This window comes from Lemur catta, chromosome 10 (assembly GCF_020740605.2).
Source record: "Lemur catta isolate mLemCat1 chromosome 10, mLemCat1.pri, whole genome shotgun sequence".
NCBI classification, from domain to species: domain Eukaryota; kingdom Metazoa; phylum Chordata; class Mammalia; order Primates; family Lemuridae; genus Lemur; species Lemur catta.
Genome location: NC_059137.1, coordinates 60,311,320 through 60,327,148, shown reverse-complemented (window position 1 = coordinate 60,327,148; position 15,829 = coordinate 60,311,320). Strand labels below are relative to the sequence as shown.

The 15,829-nt window shown below is 33.2% G+C and overlaps 2 protein-coding genes across 3 annotated transcripts in view; one reads left to right on the top strand and one right to left on the bottom strand.

Moving 5' to 3' along the window:
* Positions 1-7,500, top strand: part of JAK2 (Janus kinase 2) — a 102,783-nt gene extending 95,283 nt beyond the window's left edge. For both annotated transcript variants that reach the window (XM_045563889.1, XM_045563890.1), the window contains exons 23-25: positions 3,009-3,126; positions 4,587-4,700; positions 4,957-7,500. In XM_045563889.1, coding sequence (XP_045419845.1) covers positions 3,009-3,126; positions 4,587-4,700; positions 4,957-5,064 — 340 coding nt within the window. In that variant the 3' untranslated portion in view covers positions 5,065-7,500. The remainder of the gene's footprint in view (positions 1-3,008; positions 3,127-4,586; positions 4,701-4,956) is intronic.
* A 1,651-nt stretch (positions 7,501-9,151) lies between these two features.
* INSL6 (insulin like 6) overlaps positions 9,152-15,829 on the bottom strand; it is a 28,517-nt gene continuing 21,839 nt past the window's right edge. The window contains exon 3 of the mRNA XM_045563893.1: positions 9,152-9,190. Coding sequence (XP_045419849.1) covers positions 9,158-9,190 — 33 coding nt within the window. The 3' untranslated portion in view covers positions 9,152-9,157. The remainder of the gene's footprint in view (positions 9,191-15,829) is intronic.

Here is a 15,829-nt window from a genome sequence, read left to right as displayed (position 1 = left end):
GAAATACTATCATCTTTGGTATTCACTTTACATAAACCCAGTGGGGCAGAGGTGTGGAGTAATATACGAAACAAGAGGGGTAATGAGTTTAGCTAAGTGACAGGTACACAGTTCATTTTTCTCTAATTTGTGTAGGTTTGAAATTTTTTTAACATTAAAAACACATTTTAATAAGGAATGTCCTCATGATAATCATTAGCATTGCCACTGTCTAACTATTTTTAGGGTATCAGTGAAACAAGAAAATAAGACTCATAAAAATATGATCATATACTTTAGTTATGTCCTATTGATACATTAATTTCATTTTTTTCAGAATGAAAAATTAAAGAAGTTAAGTGGAATTAGCTGGTAATCAATAAATGTTACTCACATGAAGATCCAGTGATTTGGGCATACTTAATGATTACAATTTAATAAACATTCATTAAGTACCTACTGTGCTCCAAATACCACAAAAGGAGCTTGGGATAAGAAGATAAGATTAGCATCAGAAAAGTACTGTCCCTTAGTAGGAAGGCTAAACTAAAAGGGAAAATTTGACATGGTAGGCAAATTCAACTGACAGGTCCACTACCCATAATCGCTTCCTTTTACGAGCTCATAATTTAGGAAAAGTCACAAGTATAATCAAATCATTGCAAGGCAGTGTGTAAGTGCAACAATTAGGTTAATGGGAAAACATAAGAGTACAGGTAATTCTGCTGAGGGTTTAAATCAATCAGAGAGAACAACAACTAAAAGATGACATTTCAACTATTGATTAGTAGATAGACAAGAGGAAGGGCATTCCATGAGGAGGTAGAGAACAAAGAGTATCAGGGGTTTGAAAGTGAATGGCATAATCACAGAACAAATAGGGAATAATTAGGGCTGGAAAGGGATTGAGCGCTTCTATGGTTTGAATGTGTGCCCTCCAAAATTCAGTTGTTGCCAATGTGATAGTATTAAAAGGTGGAGCCTTTAAGAGATGAAACAGGTAATCAAAAGATTTTATATAGCCAAACAGATATAACCCATTACATACAAATTCTCAGGATAAACATTAACTAGTCCTCAAGTAAGAGGACTTGACAATGGTATTTGTCACACACACAGTTCATCCTAAATTGACTTGGTATTAGGAGTGACCATCTATGTTAGCTAATTGGCTTTATACAAAGGAAGTATGCACTTTTCATATCTTCATGACAGGAGATAATTTTGCATCTTGGAAGGAGGCTTTTGCAGAAGTTAGACTCCTACCCTCCCACAGAAACTGGGAGGTAAGGGTGCTATCTTCCTTGATTATATTCCAAAGAGGTGGTTACAGGTTCTTGAGAAAGACATTCTTGGGTGATAAAGTTGGCAAGAGGCTTTTAAGCAAGAGGTTTTAAAAAGATTTACATACATTTTAAACAGACAAAGAATTTACAATTCTCAGTTTTCCAAATGCTCTAAGAAAAAAGGAAAGGAATCTTTCCTCTTATTTTTCAACAGGGTGAATTAATTTTTTTCTTTTTTTATTTGTATTTACCCTTACATAAGCGATGGAACAGACAGAAAAAAACAGCCATGGAGATGAGGGGTAAATTACAAAGAATAGTATCATGAAAACTAGAGGAAGAGAATATTTGGCAAGGGGTGAGGGAGTAGCACCATTTTCAAGGAAATTACATTCCCCTTGTAGAATAAAACTAATACATATTTTGAAATAACTAGATGCATAAAGGTTTTTTGTTTGTTTGACCTCTGGATTAACTGTATTTTCTCATTTTCTATATTCTTTAGACATGTAAAATTTTTAAAAAGCTAAATATAAAAAATATAGCATTAGATGTTCAGCTGTGTGGTATAGAGTATTAGTACTGTAGAAATTCAGTAGCATGAAGTCATTAAGACCTTGAGTAGACAGGGAAGGATTTGTGGAAGTGAGGAAACTCAAATTGGATTTTGAGGAGAGATTAAATTTATGGAATTCATATTTTTAAACTCAAAGGTCTGAAACAGATCTCTGTTAGCCATCTCTATAATAAAGATAAACTTAGCAATAGAAGCATGACATTCACAGTCCATTGGGCCAAAAGTCTTCCTTGGATAATGTTAATGCTTGAGTGAACAATGACATCATTTCTCTCTGTGACTGTTTTCTGTGCTTCCTCTCATAATCACTCCCCTTCTGATTAACAGGTTCTTTCTTTTATATCTTTAAGTCTTACTCCAGCCCAGAAGCCATTTTTTCTCTAGGATACTTACCTGGATTCATTTAAAGCTTAACTTGCAAAGAGCAGCTTATTTTTCAGTTCTTAGAAGGTACTTTGTAGGCAACCCTGGTGCTGCTTATAGAGATCAAAATAAATTTCTTTGGGTTTTAGTTATCTTTCTATGTCAGAGGTTCTCAAGACCACCCCCAGGTTTAAGGATTTGCTGGAATGATTCCACAGGACACAGCATATAGTCATATTGATGATAATGATTCATTACAGGGAAAGAATACAAAGCAAAATCAGCAAAGGGAAAAGGCATATGGGACAAATTCTGGAGGAAACCAAGCACAAGCTTACAAGGGTCCTATCCCAGTAAAGTCATGTGGGACATGCTTAATTCTCCCAGCAATGAATTACAACAACACATGTGAAATGTTACCAGGAAAGCTGATTAAGAGACTGGCTGCCCAAGATTTTTATTGGAACTAGTTACATAAGGGCATTTTGCCTGGTATATACCACATCCCAGACTCCCAGAAGAAAAACAGATGTTAGCATAAACCCTGTTGTTTCTACAGTTAAGGCAGAGTGAATCACTCTTATCCTTTAGGGAATTGTGGAACCCTTCCTGAAATCCAAGTTCCCAAGTGCCAGGCCAAGTGTTAACATTGCAAGGAGGCCCTTCTGAGTATAGCAGCCTCAGGCCTGCTATGATAATTCTTTTCTCTATACCTTGTTTTATTTAAATACAATGATTTGTAGTTAGAATCAAGAGTTGGCACATCAAGTAACTGTCTTGTAAATACTCTGCGTATATTACAGGTATGCTCCTGAATCACTGACAGAGAGCAAGTTTTCTGTGGCCTCAGATGTTTGGAGCTTTGGAGTGGTTCTATATGAACTTTTCACATATATTGAGAAGAGTAAAAGTCCACCAGCGGTCAGTGTGCTTTTTATTTATTTTCAGGTTTTTTTTTTGACATGAGAAAGGTTTTATTCAGAGAATAATAATAAGCCTAAGACTTATTTTAGAGCCTCTTACTGCTTACTTGTAAGGCAATATCCAACAAAATAACACCAAACTTATTTATTAAGTTAATTTGAGTTTTTAAAAAGGGGGTGTTAGAGCACTATTTAGTATATTCTCTTAATATTATTTTTAGAAAATCCACTAAGCTCATTCATTCTAAGAATTATTGCATAAGTTAAAATAAGCCTTTCAAAGTAAATTTTTCCTATTCATTGTAGATTTTTTTAATATGGAAAAATATGAAAATATAAAAATCTCTAATTACTCAGAGATAACCATTTTAATATTATGGTATGTTTTCTTTCAGGCTTTTTATTATTTATATAAAAGTGAAATTTTATAAACAAATATAGTTTTATAAAATTAAGGTCCTACTGTGCAGTTTGCACTCTTGCTATTTCATTAAATATTATAGCATGGTATTTACTAGACATTTTTGCTGCAAATGTGATTTCTAATTTCTAGGTAGCATTCCTTCGTAAGGATATATATGTCTTGACAATCATTTTCCATTTTTCAGTCTTTTAAATAATACTTTAATGGACATAGTGAACATCCTTATACATAAATATTTGTTTATCTCTGGTTATCGTTTTAGAATAGAAATATAAGCAAAAGGTTATGAAATATTTTAAAGATTTTTGATTATTTCAAAATGCTTTCCAGAAAAGCTGTACCAGATTACATCTCAACAGGGGTGTACATTTCATCATTTACTACTATTGGTCATTATATATTTTATGCAGTTTTGACAAATTGATAGGCAATTTGAATATATTTTACTTTGTATTTCTTAGTGTGATTGAGCATGTGTTTGTTGGGTGTGTGGAGTGAATATGTGTGTGTCTGTGAATCGTCTCTGTGTGTTGCCTATATTTGTATTGGTAATTTTTCTTACCAATTTATAAGAGCTCTATAGATCAAAAATAAATGATTTGTGTTGTTAATATTGCTATAGTTTGTAATTCAAACTTTATGAACTTTTGACATATGAACCTTTTCCCTCCATTGCATTTATGCCTAAATATATTCATTCTTAATTTTCTTTTTATGTCCTCTTTTACATTCAGATTTTTTATTTCAACTGAAATGTAATGTAAAACAACAAAACTCAAAGTAAATATGTGTTCAGTTCATATGTTTTGAACACTTCTCAGGGAATTTGTGTTGAGTTTCTTAGAGTATGGAAATGGCGTGAGAGAGGTTTCACATTTAACAGTCAACCAGTTTGAAAAACCAGTTTTTTTCCCAAAACATACAAAAATATACATATACTGAAATTTTCCCATTTACTGGAAGAAGTTGAGGAAGAATTCCACTTCAAATTAAATATACAAAAAAACTCATTGAAAAGTGGGTTTGTGTTTCAGGAATTTATGCGTATGATTGGCAATGACAAACAAGGACAGATGATTGTGTTCCATTTGATAGAGCTCCTGAAGAATAATGGACGATTACCAAGACCAGATGGATGCCCAGATGAGGTAACAAAAAATGTTTTTATTCATAGTAACCATGCATTTTCTTTTTCTTCCTACTCAAGGATTTCAGGTCACTTTCTGAAATTTAATTTGCTGAGCTTTTAGATAAATAGCAAATCTGATGACTTTGGATAAGACATAGGCTATGACACATACCCTGTGCAGGAAAATTAAGTGGGAATTTCAAATACATGACTTCACCACTTAAAAGATAGCATTTAGTGTTCATTGTAATTATGATTTATTTTCTACTTTACAGATTTATATGATCATGACAGAATGCTGGAACAATAACGTAAATCAACGCCCTTCCTTTAGGGACCTAGCTCTTCGAGTGGATCAGATAAGGGACAACATGGCTGGATGAAAGAAATGGCCTTCATTCTGAGACCAAAGTAGACTTACAGAACAAAGTGTTATATTTCACATTGTTGTGAACTATTATTACATGTACCATTATTACCTAAATCATGATGCTAGCCAGCAAAGATGTGAAAATATCTACTCAAAAACTTTCGAAGTTTAGTGAGTTTCTCTTCATGAGGCCACCAGTAAAAGACAGTAATGAAAAGTTCTTAACAGGGAATTTTGTAAAAAGTTTCATGAACATTATCAGTCAGCTAACCTCACCCTTCTCTGATAAAGAAAAAAAAAGCCCAGACTTTTTTCAGCTTAGCTTTTTGAGAGGTGAAAAAATTATAATGTAAATTTTGCAATGTTAAAGATGCACAGAAAATATATATGTACAGTTTTTACCACAGTGGATATATAATATCTTGGCATCTTGTGTGATGTTTTACACAAGGGCTGGTGTTCATTAATGTTTTCTAATTTTTTTAATAGTTGATCTATAATAACTTCACTGTATAAATTAAGATGCTTAGATAATTGAATAAGCACCTTTGTGTCCTTGTTCATCTTTATCACTGGCCAGCAATATAAGCAGGTGTATACTTTTAGCTTGTAGTTTATGTACTGTAAATATTTTTAATGGAAAGGGAACAAGTGTCTAGTTTTATTTGTATAGGAAATTTCCCTAACCCTAATTAAGAATACATTTTGAAATAGAACAAGCTTACAAAGATATAACATAATCTATTTTCTTATTTGTTTCCCTTGTATCTATTTGTGGTGAATGTGTTTTTTAAATAGAACCATCTCCAAATTTTTCTAAGACTACAATGAATAGTCATTCCTTGAGCTGTTGACTGCCAATAAGATTCTTCAATCCCTGAGACCTATGGTCATGAATTAAATTGAAGTATAAGCCATAAAATAGATTGTTTTTAAAATGCATAAGCTCATTAAGATGCATAGAAGGTTAGGAAATTTTTTTCTAAAAACTATATTTGAGGGGTTTCAGAACTCTATTGCAGTCATGAAAGAGATTTATTTCCTTTTGTGAGAGGGTCATATACAAGAGGGAAAAGAGGTAAATTGGTGAAAAAGTATGCTTGTTAATTTTATTCAAAATGACAGTAGAAAATTCATAATGTATATCTTTAAAATCAGAACATACATATTTTTCAATTAAGTATAAAGGGTTGTTTATTGTTGTCATTTGTTTTAATGCTACTCCACTTTAGGCACCATCCCTAAAATAAAATATGGTGGGGTTTTTTTTTTCGTGTGTGTTATTTATACAAAGTTTCAAATACTTGGTATTTTGGTTAAAAAGAAAATAGTTTCTGTATTTTTGGTGGTATATGCTATTTTTTTTAAACTTGTATTTAAGACTTCTGATTTTGGGTTGAAAGCATTAGGGAAGAAATGCTTTTTACATTTATCATACTTAAGGCATTTTAGTAGTTACCAGATACCAGTTACCAGTAGTTATCATCTAAAATGACAGTATTATTAAATTTTTAAAAGATTTCTAGTAGATATTTTGGTGAGAGTTGAATATAATTTTTATTTAATTTATAAAGACTCCTCAAGGATCTGTATACGTAATACAATTAAGAGATCTTCCATTGTACTACTTTTCAAGTGAAATAGTAGCATACTATAATCTTGATTTCAGGTTTTTGTACTAAAACTTAAGTGTGCACTTAAAAGTAGATTCTTCTCAAAGGTCTTTAAAATTTTGTTTTTAAAAACACGATGTGAACTAAGTTTCTTTAATGTTTCATCTTTTAGTTTTAGGTAAGGAATCCCACATACACATTCTTAAGTTTTTAGAGTGGGATAATAACCTTATTGTAAAATTTTAAGCTTTCAAGAGACTGCTTTCTTATGGAGGATTTGTGCTCTTGTCAATTTTGATTCTGACTATACATAATAGGAAACTAATCTTGCAACTATTCAGTTGGTTCTGTACAAGAAACAGGTAAGTAATTATTGTACCAGTTAATGCCAAAATGTTTTTTCAAGTAATATTCTTCAGAAATGAGGGTGAAGGTTTTCTTAGAATTCTGTAAATATTCCAGTATATTAAGTTATGCAGTCTTTATATAAAAATTCCATGCTTCCATGGGTATTTGCTTGGGAAATAGTCACTTTTTCATGCTCTTTATATATGCTGCCAGTAACACTATAATTTGCTCTGGAATAGTGTTCTTATAACCCAAGACTTCTGCTTTAAAGTCAAGGGAAATTTTATCACAACTGTAACTTCTGATATTTAAATAGTTTTATTATGCAGTAGACATTAGAAAATAACTACAGTTCTGTATCTGGGGAGCCATTCGCCATGGGGTGGCATTATGTGCTCAATTTACTGAGATTATGTTAATTTCTTTATTAAGCTTTTAGCATGTTCCCACAAAATTGAAATATTTATGTAATAAATATTAAGAAGCTATTTTCTTTGTATTGTCACCTAAACAAAGAAATGGGGGCACACACACTGATATAGGGATATGTACAGAAAGCTTTTTATAACAGTAAAGTTACCTTCCAATTTTTAAGAAATGCCTCCTAAGACTGCTGTCAACTACTGTGCTATCTTTATGAACATTGCTATATCCACTGTAACTTGTATTCAGGTTATTTATAATGAAAATTTCTCTAATGTTTTAGCATAATTTACAGAAGATCTTTCAGTTTGCTGTATCAGAATAAATAATAACAGTAAGTGTAAGTCAGTAGGATTATCCAAACAGACTGGATTATAAGAGATAATCTTAATTTTATTTAAGAAAAAACATTAAATATCAGAAATACTTTGTGTTTACTCCCCAGATTTTACTTAGTTGGACTTAATTTCAAGATAAGACATTTTTATAGGTGCTATTTACTGAGGTCAAGTCAGTTATCTTTAAGCAGTGTGAACAGACAGAAGCATAGCTTTTAAATATAAACTATTGGTAAATAACAATAGATAGATCACAGTGGTATGGAAAAATGGTATACCAGGCATATGGTAGAGACAGCAGGCAGATGACAAGACTAGTTATCAATTGCTGATGATAAGACCTTATCAAAACAAGTATAAAATGAAAGTATACAATGGAAACATTTGTTGATCAATTATCTTTTCAAGCACAGTTGTATACATACATGAAAATGTTTAAGTGCTTTTCACACACATAAAAAAGATCATTAAGTGGATGGCATCTTTAATGAAAAAGTTTAAGTTCCTTTAAGTATTTGGAATATATATTAAAGAATCTCAGTGTAAATTTTCTAGTAGCATGTAGTATAAATTTGTGAGTTGGAGCTTCTTTAATGACATTAAAAACACAAGAAATTAAAGAAATCAAAGATACTAAAGTAAATAGAAACAAAACAAAAAAGATAAATCTAACACTCAGTGTACTCAATTATGAAAATACCTAGTAGAACACTACTTGAAATAGACATATGAAACTTTTTTTCTCTGCTAAATAGTTTTTGTTGAAGTTAACAATGAAGGTTTATGGCTATACTAAATTTTAAGTATATCAGAACAAAATTTATTATTTTTGTGTCCTTAGTAACATTCAAGACACCTACATGTTTAATTGGAGAAAAAGAAAAAAAAGTTGGTTGGAGAATCAAAGACTTCATCTTGATTTTTAAGAATAACTGAATTCTCTAACAACATTAAGTAAAACAGTTTTAATCTGCATAACCAAGGTTTCTAAGCCCTTGATCTACAAGCTACAAGTGGCCCACAGCTAAATGACAAATAAGAATTGCATTGTGTTGACTGATAACACTTACTACTGTTCAGAAAGCCATTATGTTATTATTTTTGAATTTCAATAGATTTGAGGGGTACAATTGATTTCTGTTACATGGATGAATTATATAATACTGAAGTCAGGGATTTCAGTACCCGGGATTTCAGTACCCATCACCAGAATAGTGTACATTGTATCCGATAGGTAATTTTTTATACCTCACTCCCTCTCACGCTCCCCCCTTCTTAGTTTCCAATGTCCATTACACCACTTTATGACCATGTATACCCATCGTTTAGCTCCCAATTTTAAGCGAGAACATGTGGTATTTGTTTTTCCATTGAGATACTTCACTTAGGATAAGGGTCTCCTGTTCCATCCAAGTTGCTGCAAAAAAAAAAAAACCAAAACATTATTTCATTCCTTTTTATGGCTGAGTAGTACTCCATGGTATAAATACACCACATTTTCTTTACCCACTCATCAGTTGATGGGCACTTAGGTGGATTCCATATCTTTGCAGTTGTGAGTTGTGATATAATAAACATTTGGGTGCAGGTATCTTTTTCATATAATGACTTCTTTTTTGGGTAGATGCCCAGTATTGGGATTGCTGGATTGAATGACAGGTCTATTTTTAGTTCTTTGAAGACTTTCCATACTGTTTTCCATAGAGGTTGTACTAATATACATTCTCACCAACAGTATATAAGTGTTCCTTTTTCACTGCATCCATGCCAATGTCTATTATTTTTTGACTTTTTAATAATGGCCATTCTGACAGGGATAAAGTGGTATCTCACTGTGGTTTTAATTTGCATTTCCTTGATGATTAGTGATGTTGAACATTTTTTTTTTTTTACATGTTGGCTATTTATATCTCTTCTTTTGAAAAAAATCTGTTCATGATTTTGCCCACTTTTTGATGGGGTTATTTGTTTTGTTCTTGCTGATTTGTTTGAGTTCTTTGTATTAATAGATTCTGGATATTACTTTGTCACATGTATAGTTTGCAAATATTTTCTCCAATTCTGTAGGTTGTCTGTTCACTGTGTTGATTATTAATATTTCCCTTGCTGTGCAGAATTTTTTTTGTTTAAGTCCCATTTATTTTTATTATTGCTGTATTTGTTTTGGGGGTCTTAGTCATAAATTTTTTGCCCAGGCCAATGTCCAGAAGAGTTTTTCCTGTTTTCGTCTAGAATTTTTATGGTTTCAGGTCTTACATTTAAGTCTTTTCTCCATCTTGAGTTAATTTTTGTATATGGTGAGAGATAGGGATCCAGTTTCATTCTTCTTCATGTGGCTATCCAATTTTCCCAGCACCATTTATTGAATAGGCTTCCTTTCCCCAGTGTATGTTTTTTGTGTGCTTTGTCAAAAATCCGTTGGTTATAGCTATATGGCTTTATTTCTGATTTGTCTGTTCTAGTCCATTGATCTGTGTGTCTTCATTTATATGAATACCATGCTGCTTTGGAAGTCAGGTAATGTAATGCTTCCAGATTTGTTCTTTTTTTCTCAGGGTTGCTTTGGCTATTTGGGCTCTTTTTGAAATTTAGAATTGCTTTTTCTAGTTCTGGGAAAAACAAAATAGAAAAAATGTTTTTCTTTTTTAAAAAAAAGTTTTAAATCCTTATTTCTATCCATAATTTTGAGGACAGAGTGAATCTCCTGGTGCCACTTTTTTTCCTTTACTACTTTTATAACAGTGCATTACCATTTGTTAATAGAAATTCTTGATAATAGGAGTAGAGGTTATTGTTGACAAGGAAAATTGGAAATTCCTTTTAGGAATTTTTTTTAAAAGACTGCATCCCCATTGTACACCACTTCAGACCTTTCTACCTTTCTACATATCCACCCACTCATTAACACTGACAGTGCAGGCTACCTACAACTTTCAAGTTGTATCAGGTAACTCATGTTAATGAGTGTAGTAGTGAAAACATCACCTCCAAGGTATCTCTTGACAAAGTCCTAAATCTTATTCACACATTGAGAATAAAGAAGTAAGATAAGCCAATTATGGATACAGCAAAGGAATCCTGATGGTGCTGACATCTGTAATCCCAGCACTTTGGGAGGCTGAGGTGGGAGAATTGCTTGAGGACAGGAGTTCAAGACCAGCCTGGACAACATGGCAAGACCCTGTCTCTACAAAAAACTCAAAAAAAAAAAAAAGAAAAAGAAAACCAAGTATGATGGCACATGCTTGTAGTTCTAGCTACTTGGGAGGCTGAGGCAGGAGGATTGCTTGATTGCAGGAATTCAAGGCTGCAATGAGCTATGATGACACCAACTGGGGTGAAGAGTGAGACCCTGTCTCTTAAAAATAAATAAATGAAAAGTTCTTGGCAGCAAGATTGGGTGTGGAGTGGCAGCATAATGCAAAAAGAGTTGAACACTGCTTTAGAGTTTACTGAATGGACATAGGTCAAACCAGCACCACCTCAGAAATGACCTCAATAATATAGATATGTCAGTATCAGAACACCTGTGAGAGTATTAGATCTTTAAGCAAATATTCTAAATAGTGTATCTGAACTCAGAGAAATTAGTTGATATGTAATCTTTTTAAAAAGTCATCTAATTTTAATCCCTATAGAATTTAAAGGTTTTCCTTACCAGATGCAAAAATTGAGTCTTTTTCAGTTGAAATACATCCCTGAGAACTGTTGTCTTGTTTTTATATTTAACAATAAAAATCAATACAAAAATATAATGTCTTAAAAATTTAACATAGGCATATTTTAATAATATGCAACATATTAAAATTTTTTCTTGGTCATACAAGGAGATCAAGTACCTTTGATACTAAAACTATATGTCATATTGCTATATACAAAAGTCAACATTTCTTTAAACAGAGAAAAACAATGCCAAATAAAGATCATATCTGTGCTATAAAATTTACCCAGAAGACAATGTATCTTCTTCTTTGATTGAAAAATTCTTTTTTAAAATAAATTGGCTGTGAGTCTTAATGCTTGTGAAGTGGTATATATCATTGTGGTTTTGCATTCTTTTTCTCTAATGATAAGCATCTTTTCGTGTGCAATTTATACTTCTTTGGAGAAACATCTATTTAAGTCCTTTGCCCATTTTTAAATCAGAATTTTTGTTGTTGGGTTGTAGGAGTTCTTTATATATTCTGTATAGCAACCCCTTATCAGATATATGATTTTCAAATATTTTCTCCCATTCTATGGGTTGCCTTTTCCTGTTGTTGATTGTGTTCTTTCTTTGAATGTACAAAAGTTTTATTTTGATGTATTATAGTTTATCTATTTTTACTTCTGTTGCCTATTTTTTTGGTGTCATATCCAAGATCTCATTGCCAAATCCAATTTCATGAAGCTTTTCTCTAAGTTTTCTTCCAAGTGCATACTTTAGCTTTTATATTTAGGCCTTCGATCCAGTTTGAGTTAATTTTTCTATGTGTGTAAAGTAATGATCCAGCTTCATTCTTTTGCATGTGAATATCCAGTTTTCCCAGCACTACTTTTTGAAAAGACTGTCCTTTCCCCATTGAATATTCTTGGAACCCTTGTCAAAGATCAGCTGACCAGATACCCAGGGTTTATTTCTGTGCTTTCTGTTCTATTCCATTGGTCTATATGACTGTCCTTATTCCAGTACCTCACTGTTTTTATTACTATAGCTTTACAGAAAGTTTTGAAATCAAGAGGGTGAGTCCTCCAACTTTGTTGTTCTTTTACAAGACTGCATTGGCTATTTAGGGTCCGTTGAAGTTCCATATGAATTTTAAGATAGGTTCTGCAAAAAAAACATGATTGGGATTTTGATAGGGATTCCACTGAATCTGTAGATGGCTTTGGGTAGGGGTACTATCCTTTTAGGTGGATTATCTCATTTTATCCATATAACTTTATGCAGGAGATACTATTATTTTTCTCATTTTAGGTGTTAGGAAACTAAAGTTTAGCAAGATACAATAAATTCCCAAGTTTCATATGTAAAAAGAAGGAATGCTAGAATTTCAATGCAAGCAGTCTGACTCCAGTACCAGAGTTCATAACCACTTTACTATGCTGCCTTTCACAGCTTTGGCAACACACATATAAAGCAGAAATAAACTAGATAAGCTTCTGTAACGATCCATGGTTATATTTCCTAGGTAACCAGATGACAAAATCATTTCCGTTCCCAGTGGAAATTATTTGAATGTATTTTTAACTGGGTTACTACATCCTGTTCATCAAGCAAAAATAATTTAATTGTACAATTTGATAAAATGCAGAAAGTCAGCCTTTGTAGAGGGAGCAATATAGGAGATAATTTTGTCTTTCGCTAGATGACAAGAGAAAGTTGGAAGTAAATGAAATTTTAAAAAGCTTGGATGAGTGACCTTTGCCTCAGAGTATTAGGCCAAAATAGAAAGAAGTATTATTTAAGTCATATACTCTCAAGTCTACATGTATCTCTGGTTGCTTGAGGAACTGAACCATGTTTTCCAAAAGTTATCACAATATTTGCTACATGAAGGAGGATTACTGGAGGGCTAGAAGAGAATCAGATTTAGTTGAAATCATGGTGTAGCTGAGGAGGCTAAGTCCAAAAAGTTTACCTTGACTTGCCCGCATCACAGATGTGGTCGAGTACAACCAGGCTAGAGCCCAGGTCTTCTGACTCTGGTTACTGCAATTTATACTAAAACATGCTAAATTATTTTATGTTTAAAGAAGTGAGCCTAGGTTGTAAACCATAAACTTAATCATTTAAAAAAATCTTTTTTGAGGGCCCATAGTAAACAAGGCACTGTGGTAAATCTTTTCATGAACAAAGATGTTCAGATACATTCTCAAGGAATTTTTAGTTGAGAAGGGATGTACCTTTAGAAAGCATTACAAAGGCAACTTGCAAATATTTAGGAAAAAACCCAGAACATTAAATAGTAGATTTCCCAAAGGTAGTTACTTCTGATGAATTTGCAGTAAAAGAAAATAAGTAGTAGGTAAAATTGAAGCAGCATCAATTATGCATATCACAAATAGACATTTAATCTCTTTGAAACAAATAAAAAACCTGGGAAGTGTTAACCTAGAATCAAGATTGCAAAACTATTTTGTATGATGGCGAATGACCAAGAGAATTATACCAAGTAAAACCATAGATAAGAACTAACATTCACAGGAATCAGATCACAACTCTCAGGCAGAATTCATCATATTTTCTCCACAAAACAGCCTCCATTCCTAATGTACTTAGTCCTAATAATGATACCACACTTCTTTTAGTCATCAGAACTTAGAACTCCTGAGTAAAAACCTTTGACTCATTTTTATCTCTTGTACTTTTCCATTCTTCTCTGTCCATGTTTCCTTCATCAGTTTCTTCATTTATACTTTCCTATAATTTTGTGTTTTGACTATTATAATAACCTCCTAATTAGTTTTCCTACCTTCTCTCATTTGTCTTTCATATCATTGTCAGGTTATTCTTCCTATTGTACAGTTTTAACCATTGTTCTCAAAAGCTTTCCATCTCCCCCCATTTCCGACAGGATAAAGTCCAATATCCCAGACTGTCACCAGTGGCAGAGCCAGATTTTAATTTCAAAAAGAAGGAAGGCGAGGGTAGGGCTGGCTGCCTTGTTGGTCATTAGTTGTTTTTTTTTTAAAGACACCCTCTTTTCACTGCTTATTCCACCGTCTCCTGGTATTACTTTTACACTGCTTTCATTGGAATCTTTTCATCATAATCTTAACAGCTGTTATGTCAACGTATTTTAAATTATTGAAAAGGCACCACTTTTCAGGAGAGTTATGCTCAGGAAGAGTAATTCCCTCCACTCCCCTTTTAAACTAGGCTCCTGTCTGTCATTGAAAGACCTCCAAAACACTCCAACATACTTTACCTAGACTTATCTTCCACTGCTGCTCAGTAATAATTTTCCAATGCAGCCAAACTGGTTTATATGCCATTCATTCCCTGAACACTTCTGGTAGTTTGAACTAGGGAGGTGATGATAGAGAGGTAAAGTAGAAAGGCATGCTCTTGATGGGTTGGATGGGAAGGTTGTGAGAAAGGGAGGAGTCAAGGAATGTCTCTGAGGTTTTGGTTTGAGCAACTAGATGGATGATTGAGCTATTTACTGATGCAGCTGAGGGGAGACGTGAGTTTAGAAAGAATTTCATATGCCTATTAGATATATCCAAGTGGTGATGTCATGTAGGTAGTCATTTAAAAATGATGGGTATTGTTAACATAATTTAAGGTAGTGTGAGAGAAAATAAGCAAGTAGAGGATCAGGACCTGAGACAGTTTAACATTTAGAGGTTAGATTGAGGGTGAGGAGTTAGCAAGGAAAGATGACAAGTGGAGATGCCAGTGAAGTAAGAGGAAGACAAGGAGAGAGGGGTTTATGAAAGCAATAGAAAAATGTGTTTTAGTAGTAGAAAGTAGTCAACTGTGTTATTTACTGAAGGACCAAGTAATAGGAATACAGTGAATTGACCACTGGAATTAGCCATAGTGAACTGATGGTTAAATTCAGTGTTGCTGAAGGACAGCTTCCAGATGGATTGGATTGGAGGGGTTATGAGGTTGGCAAGGAAGTGGAGACAGTCATTGTTTACTAGTGTTTTCAGAAGTTCTGCCATGAAGGCGAGCAGAAAACATGATAGCATAATGTGCGCATGAAGAGAGGATTCTTGTGTTTTAGTTGGGAGATGTTACACCAAGTTTATATGCTGATGGGGGTAAGTCAGAGAGAGAGAGAGAGAGAGAGAGAGAGAGAGAGACACTGATGATACAGGGGACAGAATTATGAAAGGAGTGAAATCCTAAATGGGATCCAGAGCACAAGAAAAGAAATGAGTCTTTAATAGATTGGCAATACTTCTACAATTTCACTAGAGGGAATATGGTAAAATGGGGATAAATACAGATAGCTTTGTAAGTTTGGTAGTGGAAACATGAGAACATTTTCCTCTGATGAACTCTTTTTCCACTGAAGTTTGAAGTGAAATTACTGGCTGGGACTGGTAATTTGATGGTACT